The 13,628-nt window shown below is 43.9% G+C and overlaps 1 protein-coding gene across 1 annotated transcript; it reads right to left on the reverse strand.

Annotated features, from left to right (window-relative positions):
• Positions 1 to 6,332: 6,332 nt before the first annotated feature.
• On the reverse strand, positions 6,333 to 12,497 carry LOC111841942 (calcium/manganese antiporter SLC30A10-like). Its single transcript, XM_023808115.2, has 4 exons — positions 11,988 to 12,497; positions 11,142 to 11,172; positions 10,735 to 10,974; positions 6,333 to 7,473 (listed from the first exon to the last, which is right to left on the reverse strand). The coding sequence occupies exons 1-4, from the start codon at positions 12,483 to 12,485 to the stop codon at positions 7,064 to 7,066; spliced, it is 1,179 nt and encodes a 392-aa protein (XP_023663883.2). The 5' UTR covers positions 12,486 to 12,497; the 3' UTR covers positions 6,333 to 7,063.
• Positions 12,498 to 13,628: the final 1,131 nt, after the last annotated feature.

A 13,628-nucleotide genomic window follows, 5' to 3' on the forward strand; every position in this document is an offset into this window, starting at 1 on the left:
AGACATACACCGGGTACTGAAAGGCAGCTCAAATACAAATTAAGGGCAGCTCTTCACCCCCCTTTATACCCCAAAAGACCCTCCCCGCCAAGGTGCTGTGTGTAGGTGTTGTGAGTGAATTTACATATGAAGAGTGACCCCCCTGGCCTGTGAGGAGCCTGGGGCAGGGATGGGGCAGGACAGGGTGGAGACTTTTATGATCATTGTAATTTAGTTATCTTCCTTATCACCCTAGTGGTGCCGACCAGAACCCCCATTCTCTCCCTGACTTCCCCCATGGTCATAAATTGCTAACACTGTCTGTATCCAAATGATCAACCAAGAACATTGGAGCATCTTTACTGCTTTTCCTTACAAGTCCCACACATAAGCCTGTCTATCCAGCCTAGGAAGGAGGGCAAAAACCCTAAAGATTAGGGAAATTCCACTCCCAACCCAGCAAAAAGGTGCAACCCCCCCCTTCTGTCACACCCTGCTCCGTACGATCCCGATGTGTGCCACGCCCCCCTCATTACCTCGTGTTCTTCCCTGATGGATCTCACCTGTTGCTCGTTTCCCTCAGCTTGTTTAGTGTATTTAGTCCTTGTCAGAGTCAGTCATCCCCAGATCAGTCATTGTTGTACTGTCCGTAGATGTCCGTGCCTGTCCGTCTGTGTAAATAAATCCCGGTTACCTGACGTTCTGGCTGCACGTCGCCTGTTTCCACGGCTCGCCCGCCCCGTATCGTGACACCTTCGGTGTCCATGGCTGGCATGGCTCACAATGCTATCAGTAAGGGAAACCCCAACCCTATATTACCTAAATAAAGACTTTAGCGTAAACATATACAACCCTTATGGGTACATAACTTGCTTGTGTGTTCAAATGCTACCATACAACAAACTGCATCTAGCATAGTATAGCAGCTACATTTCAAGGCTTCCTGCAGGTCCCCTTTCTCCCCCCGGCGATGTTCCCTTCAGCCCAGTTCTCCAAGGTCTGTGGCCTGCAAAGCTGGTTCCGTGCAGGTGGCTGTGAGGCAAGGACACACGGCACCATCCCCAAAACAACAAAACCTGAGACACAAGAACAATCCCACAATGCCTCCCAACCCTGGCCTACCATTACTTAAAATTTCCCTTCCACACTTTGAACTAATGTTAAACATATACGACATAATCCTGAAAAGGAGTGGTCACTAAAATTAAACAGCTCGCAGATCTTCACACTGCAAGAAATGCAAAGATGGAGAAAGCGAAGAACAGTGAGAGTATGCCACTGTCTATGGTGTCCTCGTCGACCCTTATGAAATGCCAGCAAACACATGGACAAGGGATCCCGATGTGCTACCTTGGCTTTCTAATGGGGACACAGTCAACCACCTAGTTTCTGTCATTAGTGCGTACACTTTTAAAGAGTTTAAAAACTACAAATCTCTTGAAGCGCACGAACAGTTCACAGCCGGCTGGGCACATTGTCATCGTCAAAGATTTTAGGCATGTTTATTTATATAGCACAATTCAGGCACAAGGCAATTCAAAGTGCTTTACAAAGACAAGGATACAATCAAATTAAAATGTCAAAATCACATTTCAAAGATAAGTGAAAAAGAAATAATAATGAAAATAAATAATCTTATTAATCAATTACAATGAACACATAGATAATAATAAGAAAAAGCCAAAACAAATAAATAGGTGACTGAAAAGACGTCACATTTTAATGACAGAAAATGACTGGTGCTGCACTAGGAAACTCTGACCATGCAACAATTCATCTAATTCCAGCATACAGACAAAATCTGAAAACTGCTAAACCTGTCGTTACTAGAGTGAAACACTGAACATGTGGAGCAGTAGAGCAATTAAAATCATGCTTTGACTCGACAGACTGGAATGTTTTGCTACTAACAGCGTGGATGAATACACGGACACTGTAACATGGCACATAAGCTTCTGCGAGGACTCTCGCATTCCCAAAAAGTCTGTTGTCAGCTATAATAATGACGAACCATGGTTTACAACTGAACTCAGGCAGCTTCCTAAAACAAAAGATGTAGCCTACAGGAGTGGTGACAAAAACCTGTTCAAATTCTACTGCGGGTTTGAAAAGCCACATTCGCGCATCATACAGCCCTCACCTTTTCAATGGCCTTCTTCACACCTGGGTACCTTCACACCTCGCCCACACTATACCCAGCTCACCCCCCCCCCACCCCCACGTCCATCCACCTCCCCAGGAGAATCAACGACAGAGATGTAAACAAGATCTTCAGTAGCCAGAATACAAGCAAAGCTCCTGGTTCAGACTCTGTCTCCCCAGCCACTCTGAAGCACTGTGCAGATCAACCATCACCTGTCTTCACAGATATTTTCAACCAGTCACTGGATCTTTGTGTCTTAAATCATCCACAATAACACATTTTCCAAAGAAACCCAGAGTCTCTTGCCTCAGTGACTACAGACTGGTGGCTCTCACATCAGTGGTAATGAAGGCTTTTGAGAGACTTGTGCTGTCATACCTTAAAACCATCACAGACCCATCGCTTGACCCTCTATAGCACAGGTGTCAAACTCCAGAAATAAAAGGATGTCATACCATATCAAACTTTCCCACTGATCCATGCAATGCATATCTAATCTTTTCAATCTTAACATCTCCTGTAACTGCTCTGGAGAAAAAGGGGCAAGAGGTGCTTTTCCCTTAGGAGGCAGTTGAGCATGCTCCTCTGATCCCTCACCCTCTTCTTCAGACACATAAAGATTACTTAAAGATTGGATAATATCCTGCAAAGGTTCTCGTCGAGTCACAAACGAACCAGCTGTGAAGTCTGGGTCATGGAACTCATCCGGTGTCTCTAACACAGATAAATGTAAGGTAATCCATGCAGGGAGCAGAAATATAAAGTACAGATATTTTATGGGTTCCACTGAAATAGAGGTAGCTGATTACGAGAAAGATCTCGGTGTGTATGTTGATGCTTCCATGTCCCACTCTCACCAGTGTGGGGAAGCAATAAAAAAGGCCAACAGAATGTTGGGTTATATATCTAGGTGTGTGGAGTGTTTATGTCAAGGGAGGTGATGTCACATTTATATAATTCCTTGGTAAGACCCCACCTAGAATATTGTGTGCAGGTTTGGTCACCATACCTTAAGAAGGACATTGCTACCTTAGAAAAGGTGCAACGGAGGGCTACGAGAATGATTCCTGGTCTTAGAGGAATGTCTTATGAGGAGAGGTTAGCTGAGCTGAATCTGTTTAGTCTTGAGCAAAGGAGACTAAGGGGGGACATGATCCAGGTCAATAAGATTCTAACGGGTCTGGATGCTGTTCAGCCAAATGGCTAATTCAATATTAGTTTAAATACTAGAACTCGTGGCCATAAGTGGAAATTAGCGGGAGAACATTTTAAAACAAGTTTAAGGAAGCACTTCTTTACACAGCGTGTAGTTAGAGTATGGAATAGTCTTCCTGCTAGTGTAGCGGAAGCTAAAACCCCAGGTTCCTTTAAATCAGAGCTAGATAAGATTTTAACAACTCTGAGCTATTAGTTAAGTTCTCCCCAAACGAGCTTGATGGGCCGAATGGCCTCCTCTCATTTGTAAATTTCTTATGTTCTTTCTTATGTTCTACTTGAGGGCTGCTGAGCATATTACCCCAGCAAATGTACATGTAAATAATGAATTAACAATAACTCAAGAAAACTGGTGTTGAGATGGATTACCATACAACTGAAATGAATAGCAGAGTCCAAAGTGGAGACCAAACGTCCTCTTCCAGGTGAGGATGGTCAAAACAATGGTAGAAAAAAGAAGGCAAAAGAAGGTTGGCAGTTGCAAGTAAATCAGGGGGAAAAAAAAGTCCTTTCTGAAAATAAAAAAATCATACATCCCTCTTGTTGCTAAACCCAACAAACACACATGTATATCATTCAAATAATTGTTACTAAATTAAACAAACAATACATCCATATCATTCAGAATAACAACTTGCACTGAGCCATGAACACTTCCCGTTCCTCAAACAAGAATTTACGTCCATTATTCTGAGCCTCAACAAACATGGCCGCCCTTGCCCTTATATAGGCTCTTGCTCCTTATAGTCCTCTAGGAAATTATACTGACCCTTAGAGGACAGGAGTATAATTGCAGACATCTGGTTACAGTGCCCTGTTACAGCGCACACACATAGACACACACAGTTCCCAGTTTCAGCGCAAACATACACAGTTCCCAGTTACAGGCTCCCCGACACCCTGTAGCGGAAAAGCAGTAATGGAGGGTGCAGAGTCTGAGTGACTGTAGTCTGCCTGTCATCTTATGAATTTGTATGAACTTTTAATTTCAAAACATTTTAATTATTTTTTTCTCTCATTGCAAAACTTTAGCTTGACCACGAGATGACAGCAAGAAAATTGAAAAAAAAAAATTCATGGTATAATGGCTGTTTTATATGGTAATTAAAAAAAGACTTCCATCCATCCATCCATTGTCCAACCCGCTTATCCTACTGGGTCGCGGGGGGTCCGGAGCCTATCCCGGAAGCAACGGGCACGAGGCAGGAAACAACCCTGGATGGGGGGCCAGCCCATCGCAGTAAAAAAAGACTTGTTCCATGTAAAATAAATATATTAAAATAATTAAATGTATGTTTTATTAGCTCATTGTACAGCATGAAAATACTTCTTTGTTTAAAAATTATTTGATTTTACCGTCGGGAAATATTTTTTCCACGTTTTATGCTGCCGTCTGGTGGCCAAAATTGAGTACTGATTAAAATTAAAATGATCTTTTCTGGTAATTGCAATACTTACATTCGGCCAGGAAATGACAGCAAGAAAATAGAAAAATAATTTTCCCACGGTTATTAGCAGGGGCGGATTAAGGTGTACAGAGGCCCCTAGGCTATACAGTAGTCTGTGGGCCCCCCAAGCCCGCCCCACTCCGCGCCAATGGGGGCCCCCTTGCAGGCTGGCACACGTGGGGCCCCTAGGCTTAAGCCATATCTAGCCTGTGCGTTAATCCGCCCCTGGTTATTAGGATAATTCACAACATAAATTTATTGTGTATGTGTGTCAGTGTGTATGTGTGTGTTTTACTACACTTTGGGGACAATTTTATCAAATGTGATCTATGCAGACCGACACACACAAACACACACAGTGCCCAGTTACAGTGCGCACACACACAGCGCCCACTTAGAGCACACACGCACACACACACACACACACACACAGTGCCCACTTAGAGCAAACACACACAGAGACCCCGGTTAGAGTTCACACACACTCACACTGTGCCCTGTTACAGCACACACACACACACACACACACACACCCCATACATCCAGATGTAGATGCAGATGGCTTTTTAACTTGAGTTATCTCAGTGTGTCCTGTTCATTATGAACAAACTGTGCTTAGCACTTATAGAAACTGATGCATGACAACTGACAACTGATGCATGGTTTCTTTGTAATTTGTGTTCAACTTAATGCTGTGTTTTGCTTGAAATTATTTAGGACTGTAAAAATGGCTCAATATAGTTTGTCAATCCAGTCCTCAGAGATGCCCAGACAGTCCTCATTTTTGTTTCCTCTTAACGCACCAATCATTCAAGTGGTCAGGAACACCAAGTAGCGGGAGCAGTTGTGGTGGGAGCTGGGAGGAAGCAAAAATGTGGATTATCTGGGGGTCCCCAGGGTCTGGGACGAGGAACACTGATATAACATATTATACAGATAGACCGTGGGTAACACGGTCCCCTCACACATCCGGGGTGGGTGCTTGGAATACTGGTCCTGTTCTGTGTGTGGAGTCGCATGTTTTTATGTTGGGTAGGTACTCAAGTTTCCATCCACAGTCTTAAGATATGCAAACTGGTGTCCATAGTGAGGGAACGTGCATTTGTGTGTGTGTGTGTGTGTGTGTGTGTGCGCATGCACACAGCCATGCACATGCCCTGCGATGAGCTGGACTGGCAGGTATCCCGTTTAGGCTGCTCCCTGCTCCCTAGTATAAGCTCCAGGCCCACAGCCACCCTGAACTGGATGAGCAGCTCAAAGCTGGATGCATGATACTATATAGCATCCTCAGTGACCCTAATCCATCTTGAGTTCCCTTTAATAGAAAAGTTGTATGAAAAATGTGTATGTGTATGTATATAATAGTGTGTGTGTGTGTGTTTGTGGTTGTGTTTGTACCTACGGTCTACATACATCTATATGAAATCTCAGTTCCTGGCTTCCATGCATTATCAGGCCAACTACCAATATAAAACCAGCCCCCCCCCCCCCAATTGGTGAAACAAAAGTGACAAATGACTGATGTTTTCATAGAGGTATTTTATTCATTTCAAATCAAAGTGCTTAAGTCTTGTGGCAAACCAATTGTAACATTTGATTAAGAGTATTTTCCCCTGCATACAGTCCAGGGGGGAGTTAATTAGCTCAGATCTGTTACTGAGCTACTTCAAGCACTTGTGGCAAAACTTCACTTCTTTTTAAATGGGGCTTCTGTCCAGCTGGCTGTTGTTTAGCAGCATGTGCTTGGCAGCCCAGGAAGTACCACTGCACATCTGCTTTCTTTGGGTGACCTTTACAGCCAGGACACCCTAACGTCACTGTCTTATGTTTTAAAATCAGTTAGCTTGATAGGATTATTAACTACACACACCACAAAGACAAAACATGAATCATCGTTGCACGCGGGTGATCGGAATCGGCAGTGCATGCACCTGGTTCGAGTGCATGTGGTCGTTCGAATGAACAGCACAGTAATGGTGTGGCAGAGGGGATTTGGTTTGCCAAGGAGCCGTTCAGATTCCCTTTGCTTGGGCACTCGGTGCCCACTGACTGAACGGTTCCTCCAGGCAGGTGCTCTGAATTTGGTATTCTGCTGTTCACTGGGTTTGACAGTCTGTGCCCTGGAGACAAGGAGTGGAACGTATGAGAACTTAGAGTAACCGTGATTGGTCCTTGGTTCAAAACAAGTCTGGAAGGGGAAGAGGCACTTTCGATGCAGCAGTTTAAATGAAGAGGTATGCATTTTTTGTACACACTTTCCAGTTTTCCCTGCACATATTTATAATTTCGTGCTGTAGTGTGTCTCTTTGGCCACTGGGGGGAGCTCATACATCATGTCCTGGAGGGGAACCTCAGATGCCTCCACAGAAGGCACAGGCAAGTGGCCATTCTGAAAAGATAGGGGCGAGGGGGGTGCTTGGCAGCAGGACTGCTCCTGACATGTGGCTGACAGGCAGGGGGTGCTGCAGAGAGCCTTTTGCTCACACCCCTCCTCAAACTCAGGCTGGATGGTGACGCTGTGTACCCCGGCCTGGTGGAAGACCTTCCGGGCTTGCTGGGAAAACACCTTGAATGCGGTCATGTCCTCACATTTGATGTGGAGGGTGGCCACGTTCCGGCCATGAATCAGCTCCCAAACGTGCATCTCGTGGACGCCCCAAACCCCATGGATCTTGGAGATGTCCTCCCCTGGAGGGAGAAGAGAAGATGTGACCAGGCAGGGAGGAAGAGAAATGAGGGAGAGGAAGAAGCAAAAAGGAATGGAAATGGTGAGTTTATATCGATTTCAATTCATCCGTGAATGCTAATAATCTATGTATCTATTCCACTATATAATTACATACATGTTCTAGGAAGTATTTGATGTATTTTACATACTCTCTGCAGTGTTTAACTGCAGTTTCTTTCCTGATAAAACCTGAATTTAGCTGAGGATCCTACTTGGTGTCTCAGGCTTCTGCCCTAAAACCACTACACACACATTTCAGCTGTCTCCATGAGATGTCAGACACAGATGGACTTAGTTTTAGAGCACCGTGATTAGCACGCAATCTACTGGGGAAGTAGTTCTCCCTTAATAGAACAGCTCATTTTGCATACGCTGATGCAAACTTGCTACTTGCTATTTATCATCATAATGTGAGGTTTATGGCTGCGTGGTGATCAGCTGAGAATAGACAGTTTTGTATAATTGGTAATGATGGCCAGATGAAGCACTGAAACTTTCCAGTCACTCTTGGTGAGTGGTTCATTTCTCGATGCTCCCTAACATCACCTGCTGGTCAAAAGAGCTTAGAACATAAGAACATAAGATATTTACAAACAAGAGGAGGCCATTTGGCCCAACAAGCTCATTTGGGGAGAACTTAACTAATAGCTCAGAGTTGTTAAAATCTTATCTAGCTGTGATTTAAAGGAACCCGGGGTTTTAGCTTCCGCTACACTAGCAGGAAGACTATTCCATACTCTAACTACACGCTGTGTAAAGAAGTGCTTCCTCAAATTCGTTTTAAAATGTTCCCCTACTAATTTCCACTTATGGCCACAAGTTCTAGTATTTAAATAAAAATTGAAATAGCCATTTGGCTGAATGCATCCAGACCCGTTAGAATCTTATATACAGATATATAGATTCAGCTCAGCTAACCTCTCCTCATAAGACATTCCTCTAAGACCAGGAATCATTCTCGTAGCCCTCCGTTGCACCTTTCTAAGGCAGCAATGTCCTTCTTAAGGTATGGTGACCAAACCTGCACACAATATTCTAGGTGGGGTCTTACCAAGGAATTATATAATCTTAGCATCACCTGCCTTAACTTGAACTCCACACATCTAGAGATGAAACCCAACATCCTATTGGCCTTTTTTATTGCTTCCTCACACTGGCGAGAGCGGGAACATCAAAGGCCTTCTGGAAATCTAAGTAGATCACATCGTAGGCCTTATTGTGATCAATTTCACTTGTAGCTTCCTCAAAGAACTCAAGTAGATTCGTTAAACAGGATCTACCTCTCCTAAATCCATGTTGGCTATCCCTCAGAATGTTATTTGCATCCAGGTAATCTACCATTTTCACTGTAGCTTCCATGCTATAGGACATGTAGAGTAGGACATGGTGTAACCCAGGCTAGTGCAAATCAGCTCATGAATCCAGTGTTATTGCAGCTGTCATTGTGACAATAATAGTTAAATATTTTTGTGCTGTTTACTATCATAAGTCTGTATGGTTTTTGTTCACTTCTTTAGGTGTGTTATCCTGTTTAGTATAGTTGTATTTTTAAATGCAAGAGGTAAAGCCTTAACTATTGTGTTTTTTTGTCAAAAAAAAATTTTTTTTTCATTTTCATTATAATTTCATAAATTATATTTAAATTGCTAGCTAGGGCTTGCAGATGTCTTCTGTTAAGAAAATGGGTAAAGCATCTGGCACTTCTGATGAGTAGTATGTGCTTGTGGGGCTGGGTAGAAGTACCTAAAACAGACACACAGAACAGTAAATGTGTGAAAAGTACGCTGCTGTTATGAGGTCAAAGGGGAAAACTGCAAATTTGTATCACAGCCCTCGACATTTAACCATTTATATCTACCTGGCAGGTGCTTTTCTATCATTGAACCTCCCAGTCAGGGAATCAAATCCCAGTCTCCCAAGTAACAGGTGGGGATACTAACCACTATACTGACAGGGATCATCGTGTCGCGTCACAGCTGTATCAAATATAGATCAGGGTTACAACATACCGTGGCAAATTATTGCCATATGATCCCATATGTTCTTTGTGGGGCTGGCATCATCTCAGCCTATCGCAGCTATTACTCAGCACAATCTCAGCAATATTTTATTGCCCAAATAAACAACTATTATACTTGGAAACAAGCCAAAAAAATGTTACGTGAGTGACAATATGTAATACCAACTTTATGGAAAGGAATAAGCACGAAATCACTTATAATGAGCAGACTTGGCGACACTGAACCCAATACAGTTTTATAGTCCCTAAATGAGGCTGCAAACATTATAGATGCCATGTGTCACGATCCGCTCCAAACGATCCTCGTGTGTGCCACGCCCCCTCATTACTTCATGTCAACTCCTGATCGTTCCCACCTGTGTCTAGTTAATTCCAGCCTGTCCCCTGTACTTAGTCCGCGTCCGAGTCCAGTCCCGTCAGATCAGTCATTGTGTTGTCCTGTTGTTCATGGATGTCTGCCTTTCCCTGCCCAGCAAAACCCCTGTTTACCCGCATCACCACCTCTCCGCTTCTCCACTTGCCCGCTCCACGCACCCTGACACCATGACTCAGTCAAGGCAATATACAACTCGATGGAGAATTTATGCAAGAAAAATGCATTCCACAGATGAGCACAAACTTCAGCACAGGGCTTCAGTTCAGGTTATATAGTATTCAAAACTGCCAGTGAACCAATAGTGGGTCCCTGTGGGGAGTGAAGCCTCGTTTGTTACCAATCACGTGATTCTTTGGGAATGATTCAAGCCTCAAAGCAAGGCTTCATCTGAAACTGTCCTTCATACTCGACACGCTTCTGAGTCTCAGCTTCAAGTGTCCCATCACTAATAATTAGTTAATAATTATATAACTAAAAATCCAGTATTTGAAGATGACGGAACTGGTAACAGTGTGGTCACATGCAATACCTATTGGCAGGGCCAGTCCTAACCAATCTTGCGCCCCAGTTGAACATTAGTTCCAGCGCCCCCCCATAAATTGCCTGGTAAATTGGTGATCCCTCAGAAGTTAGTACCCTAGGAGGCTGTCTGGGTCCCCTATAGGATTGACGCAAACCTAAATGTCATTTTCAACTAAGTTCCAGAAACTTCGTCAGCTGAAAAAGTAAGAATTTTAAATGTCACGATTTAAAATGACAAAACTGAGCATATATTTCAGTCACTACGGTAAGAGCTGATGGCCATGGAAACACGGTATCACTTACAGATGGTGCTAAGCTGTAAATCGGTGGGGCTCCTCTGCAGCAGGATGCTTATGGTCTCCTTGAAAAAAGACAAGGTAGGAGTCATGATAAGTGCCACCATGAGCAAGGTGAGCAAGGGGTCCAGGTAGCACTGCCAGTTGCACTGCTCATTGTTCTCCAGCGGCTGAACGTAGAACACCGCCGAGGTGACCACCACCGCCACGGAGCCTAGAACATCATTCAGGACATGGAGCAGGACTCCTGTATGTGCAGGGGAGATGGAAAGGGAACAGGCATGGGTTAATGCAAGAGGAGACAGGCACCGTGGCATAGGGAACAGCTCTGAGAGGGGAGGTGGTGGTGCTGAGATGCAGGATTGCTTTATTGGCTTAACGGGAGCCATGCTACTGATGGGTGAACTTTCGCACCTCGGATATTGAGCGGCTGACTCCTTTTTTCCTCTCCCTTCTGGTCGGTGATGCCGTCATGCAGAACCGGGGCACCTGTGTACCAACGAGACAGGCGGTGTGTGTGTATGCGCTCTGCCTAAGAGAGGGCGAGAGACTTAGCGACATGATGCACCGACGGCACCGTTGTCCGGGGAGCTGAATATGCTCATTAACGTGGCTTGAGAGGAGGCTGTGTGTGATAGGGCTGCAATGTATGTAGTAGCCATATAGTCCAGAGTGTGAAATGCACATATTGTCCATTTAATTTATACTGCACAGCAACATGCCAATGCGCTCTGTCTCACCACTGCACTCGATGACCTTTTCTCAGTGAGGTCCTCTAAATGGGAAAAGCTGCATTTACAATGCTGAATTATTATACATGAATTATGACAACAAGCCATGACGCTGCAGAATCATGCTGCTCGGCTTAGTTATTTCATTGTACTCATTCAAAGGATATCCAATTTATCAAAGGATATCCAATTTATCAAAGGATCCAATTTAACGACCACCTTGAGAGCTGTCAAATGTATGTAAACTAACTCACAAAAGAATAAAGCATTTAAATAAGCACAAAGTTACTATATACAGTATTTTCAGATAGACATTGGGCAAGTAGGATTTTTACTCATATGTACAGCATTTCCCAATCACGTTTCCACGGTAACTTGAAATATAATATTGTTTTGTAAAATACCGTTACATCTATATTTCCTCATGAAAGGCTTTGAATCAGATGCATGTATCTTGCAAAGAAATTGAAATGCATTTAGTAATGTCCTATATAGAAGTACATTAATACGTATATTTCAAAATACCTGCTTTGTTCTCCTCATCCTTCTGTTTAGTTTCTTGTGCTGCCCCTTTGCAACTTGTTTGTCTTTGCCGCCCCTTCCCACGGCAACAGCAGCTAAAGTCCTGGAATAGAAACAGGCCACCTACGTTGACAGCTAGACCCAGCGCACCTACGATCAGCACCAGCATAGGGTCGTCAATGATGTCCGGATCAGCCAGCCTCTGTAGGGCTTGAAGTGAGACAGATAAGCAAAGTGCGGCAAGGAACACAGCGTTGGCCAAGGCCCCGACCACCTCAGCCCTGGGCAGCCCGTAGGTGCTGCGGCTGGATGGGGGTCGGCGTGACAGGCGGATCGATGTAAGACCCACAATGAGTGACAGAAGGCCCGACAGCATGTTGTATGCATCCGACACCAGCGCTATAGAGTTTCCCATGTATCCGGCTATAATCTCTGCAAAGAAAATCACCACCGCAAGAACGATCATGAAAATCAGGCGGCACGTCTTCCCAGTGTAGCGCCCCATTGATGCCGATGCAGATGGCTTTTTAACTTGAGTTATCTCAGTGCGTCCTCTTCCCGAGTCTTAGCTTTATCTGTTGCTGGGGGAATAAATGGATGGATAATGGTACAGATGTACGCGCTGTCAAATTACTGAGTTTACTGTACTGATTTTCTTTCCTTTTCTTGATTGAGCAAAGGTGTCTTCCTGTAGTTCGTCTCAGATGCACAGTCACTTTTTTCCCTTTTGCTTTCAGAATTTCCGTAGAAACTGCTAAGTCATATTTCATCAAGAGACTTGAAGTTGCAAATCGGCTAAAGAAAAAAAATACTGATTGCTGCAATAACGTGATCCTTCCTGTCAAAATATATGTTTTAAGAACACTGGTATGACCAGTCCAATAAGTAGTCACTTGCGAGGATTCTCTGATCACTGGTCTACCACTGAACCTTAAACAATTTAACAGTGCATAAAAATCTTACGTGTCATTGTCTGATATCAGATGAATTTACAAGCATTTTACAATTAGACATGAATGCCTCTATTAAATTATGGTTTATGATGTGTCTCATTTCTTGTTAGGGTAAATTATTAACAAGCTGTCTTTGTGGTCTGTTAGCTTACGATTCAGAGGTGGAGCCAACCGCAGATTGTACAGTTTATAACAGACAGACACTACAAACAATCCAAAAGGGACCAGGCAAACCAGAGTTGGTGATCACAGCATGAAGGCAAATGGAAGTCAGAACACGGGAGACAGCACAAAATCAAAGTTGCAAGACACTAATAAAGAAAACCCCAATGGCAACTCAAAACTAAGTAGCAATCTATCGCCACCATAGGGTTTAAATGACTGTTCTGATTAATGGGGATCTAATTTTGGGTGTGTTGGTGTCAGAGTTGTAGCTTCTATTCAGTCCACAATCAATGGCTGGTGGGTCATGATCAAGTAGAGAGCCCCCCCCCCCCCCCCCCCCCAGGGTACCTGAATGGCTCCAGTGGAAGACAGAGGTGAGTGACTAGTTGAGGATGAATGATGAATCAGGACATAAGCTTGTTTAAGTCTGTCTTGAGCGGCGAGCCAGACATTTTCTCCCTACTCTGAACAGGTAACTGACAACGATTCCAATTCAATGAATGTTCATTTAGTTTGCTATCTTGAGGATT

The sequence above is a fragment of the Paramormyrops kingsleyae genome, chromosome 14, assembly GCF_048594095.1.
Source record: "Paramormyrops kingsleyae isolate MSU_618 chromosome 14, PKINGS_0.4, whole genome shotgun sequence".
Taxonomy (NCBI): Eukaryota; Metazoa; Chordata; class Actinopteri; order Osteoglossiformes; family Mormyridae; genus Paramormyrops; species Paramormyrops kingsleyae.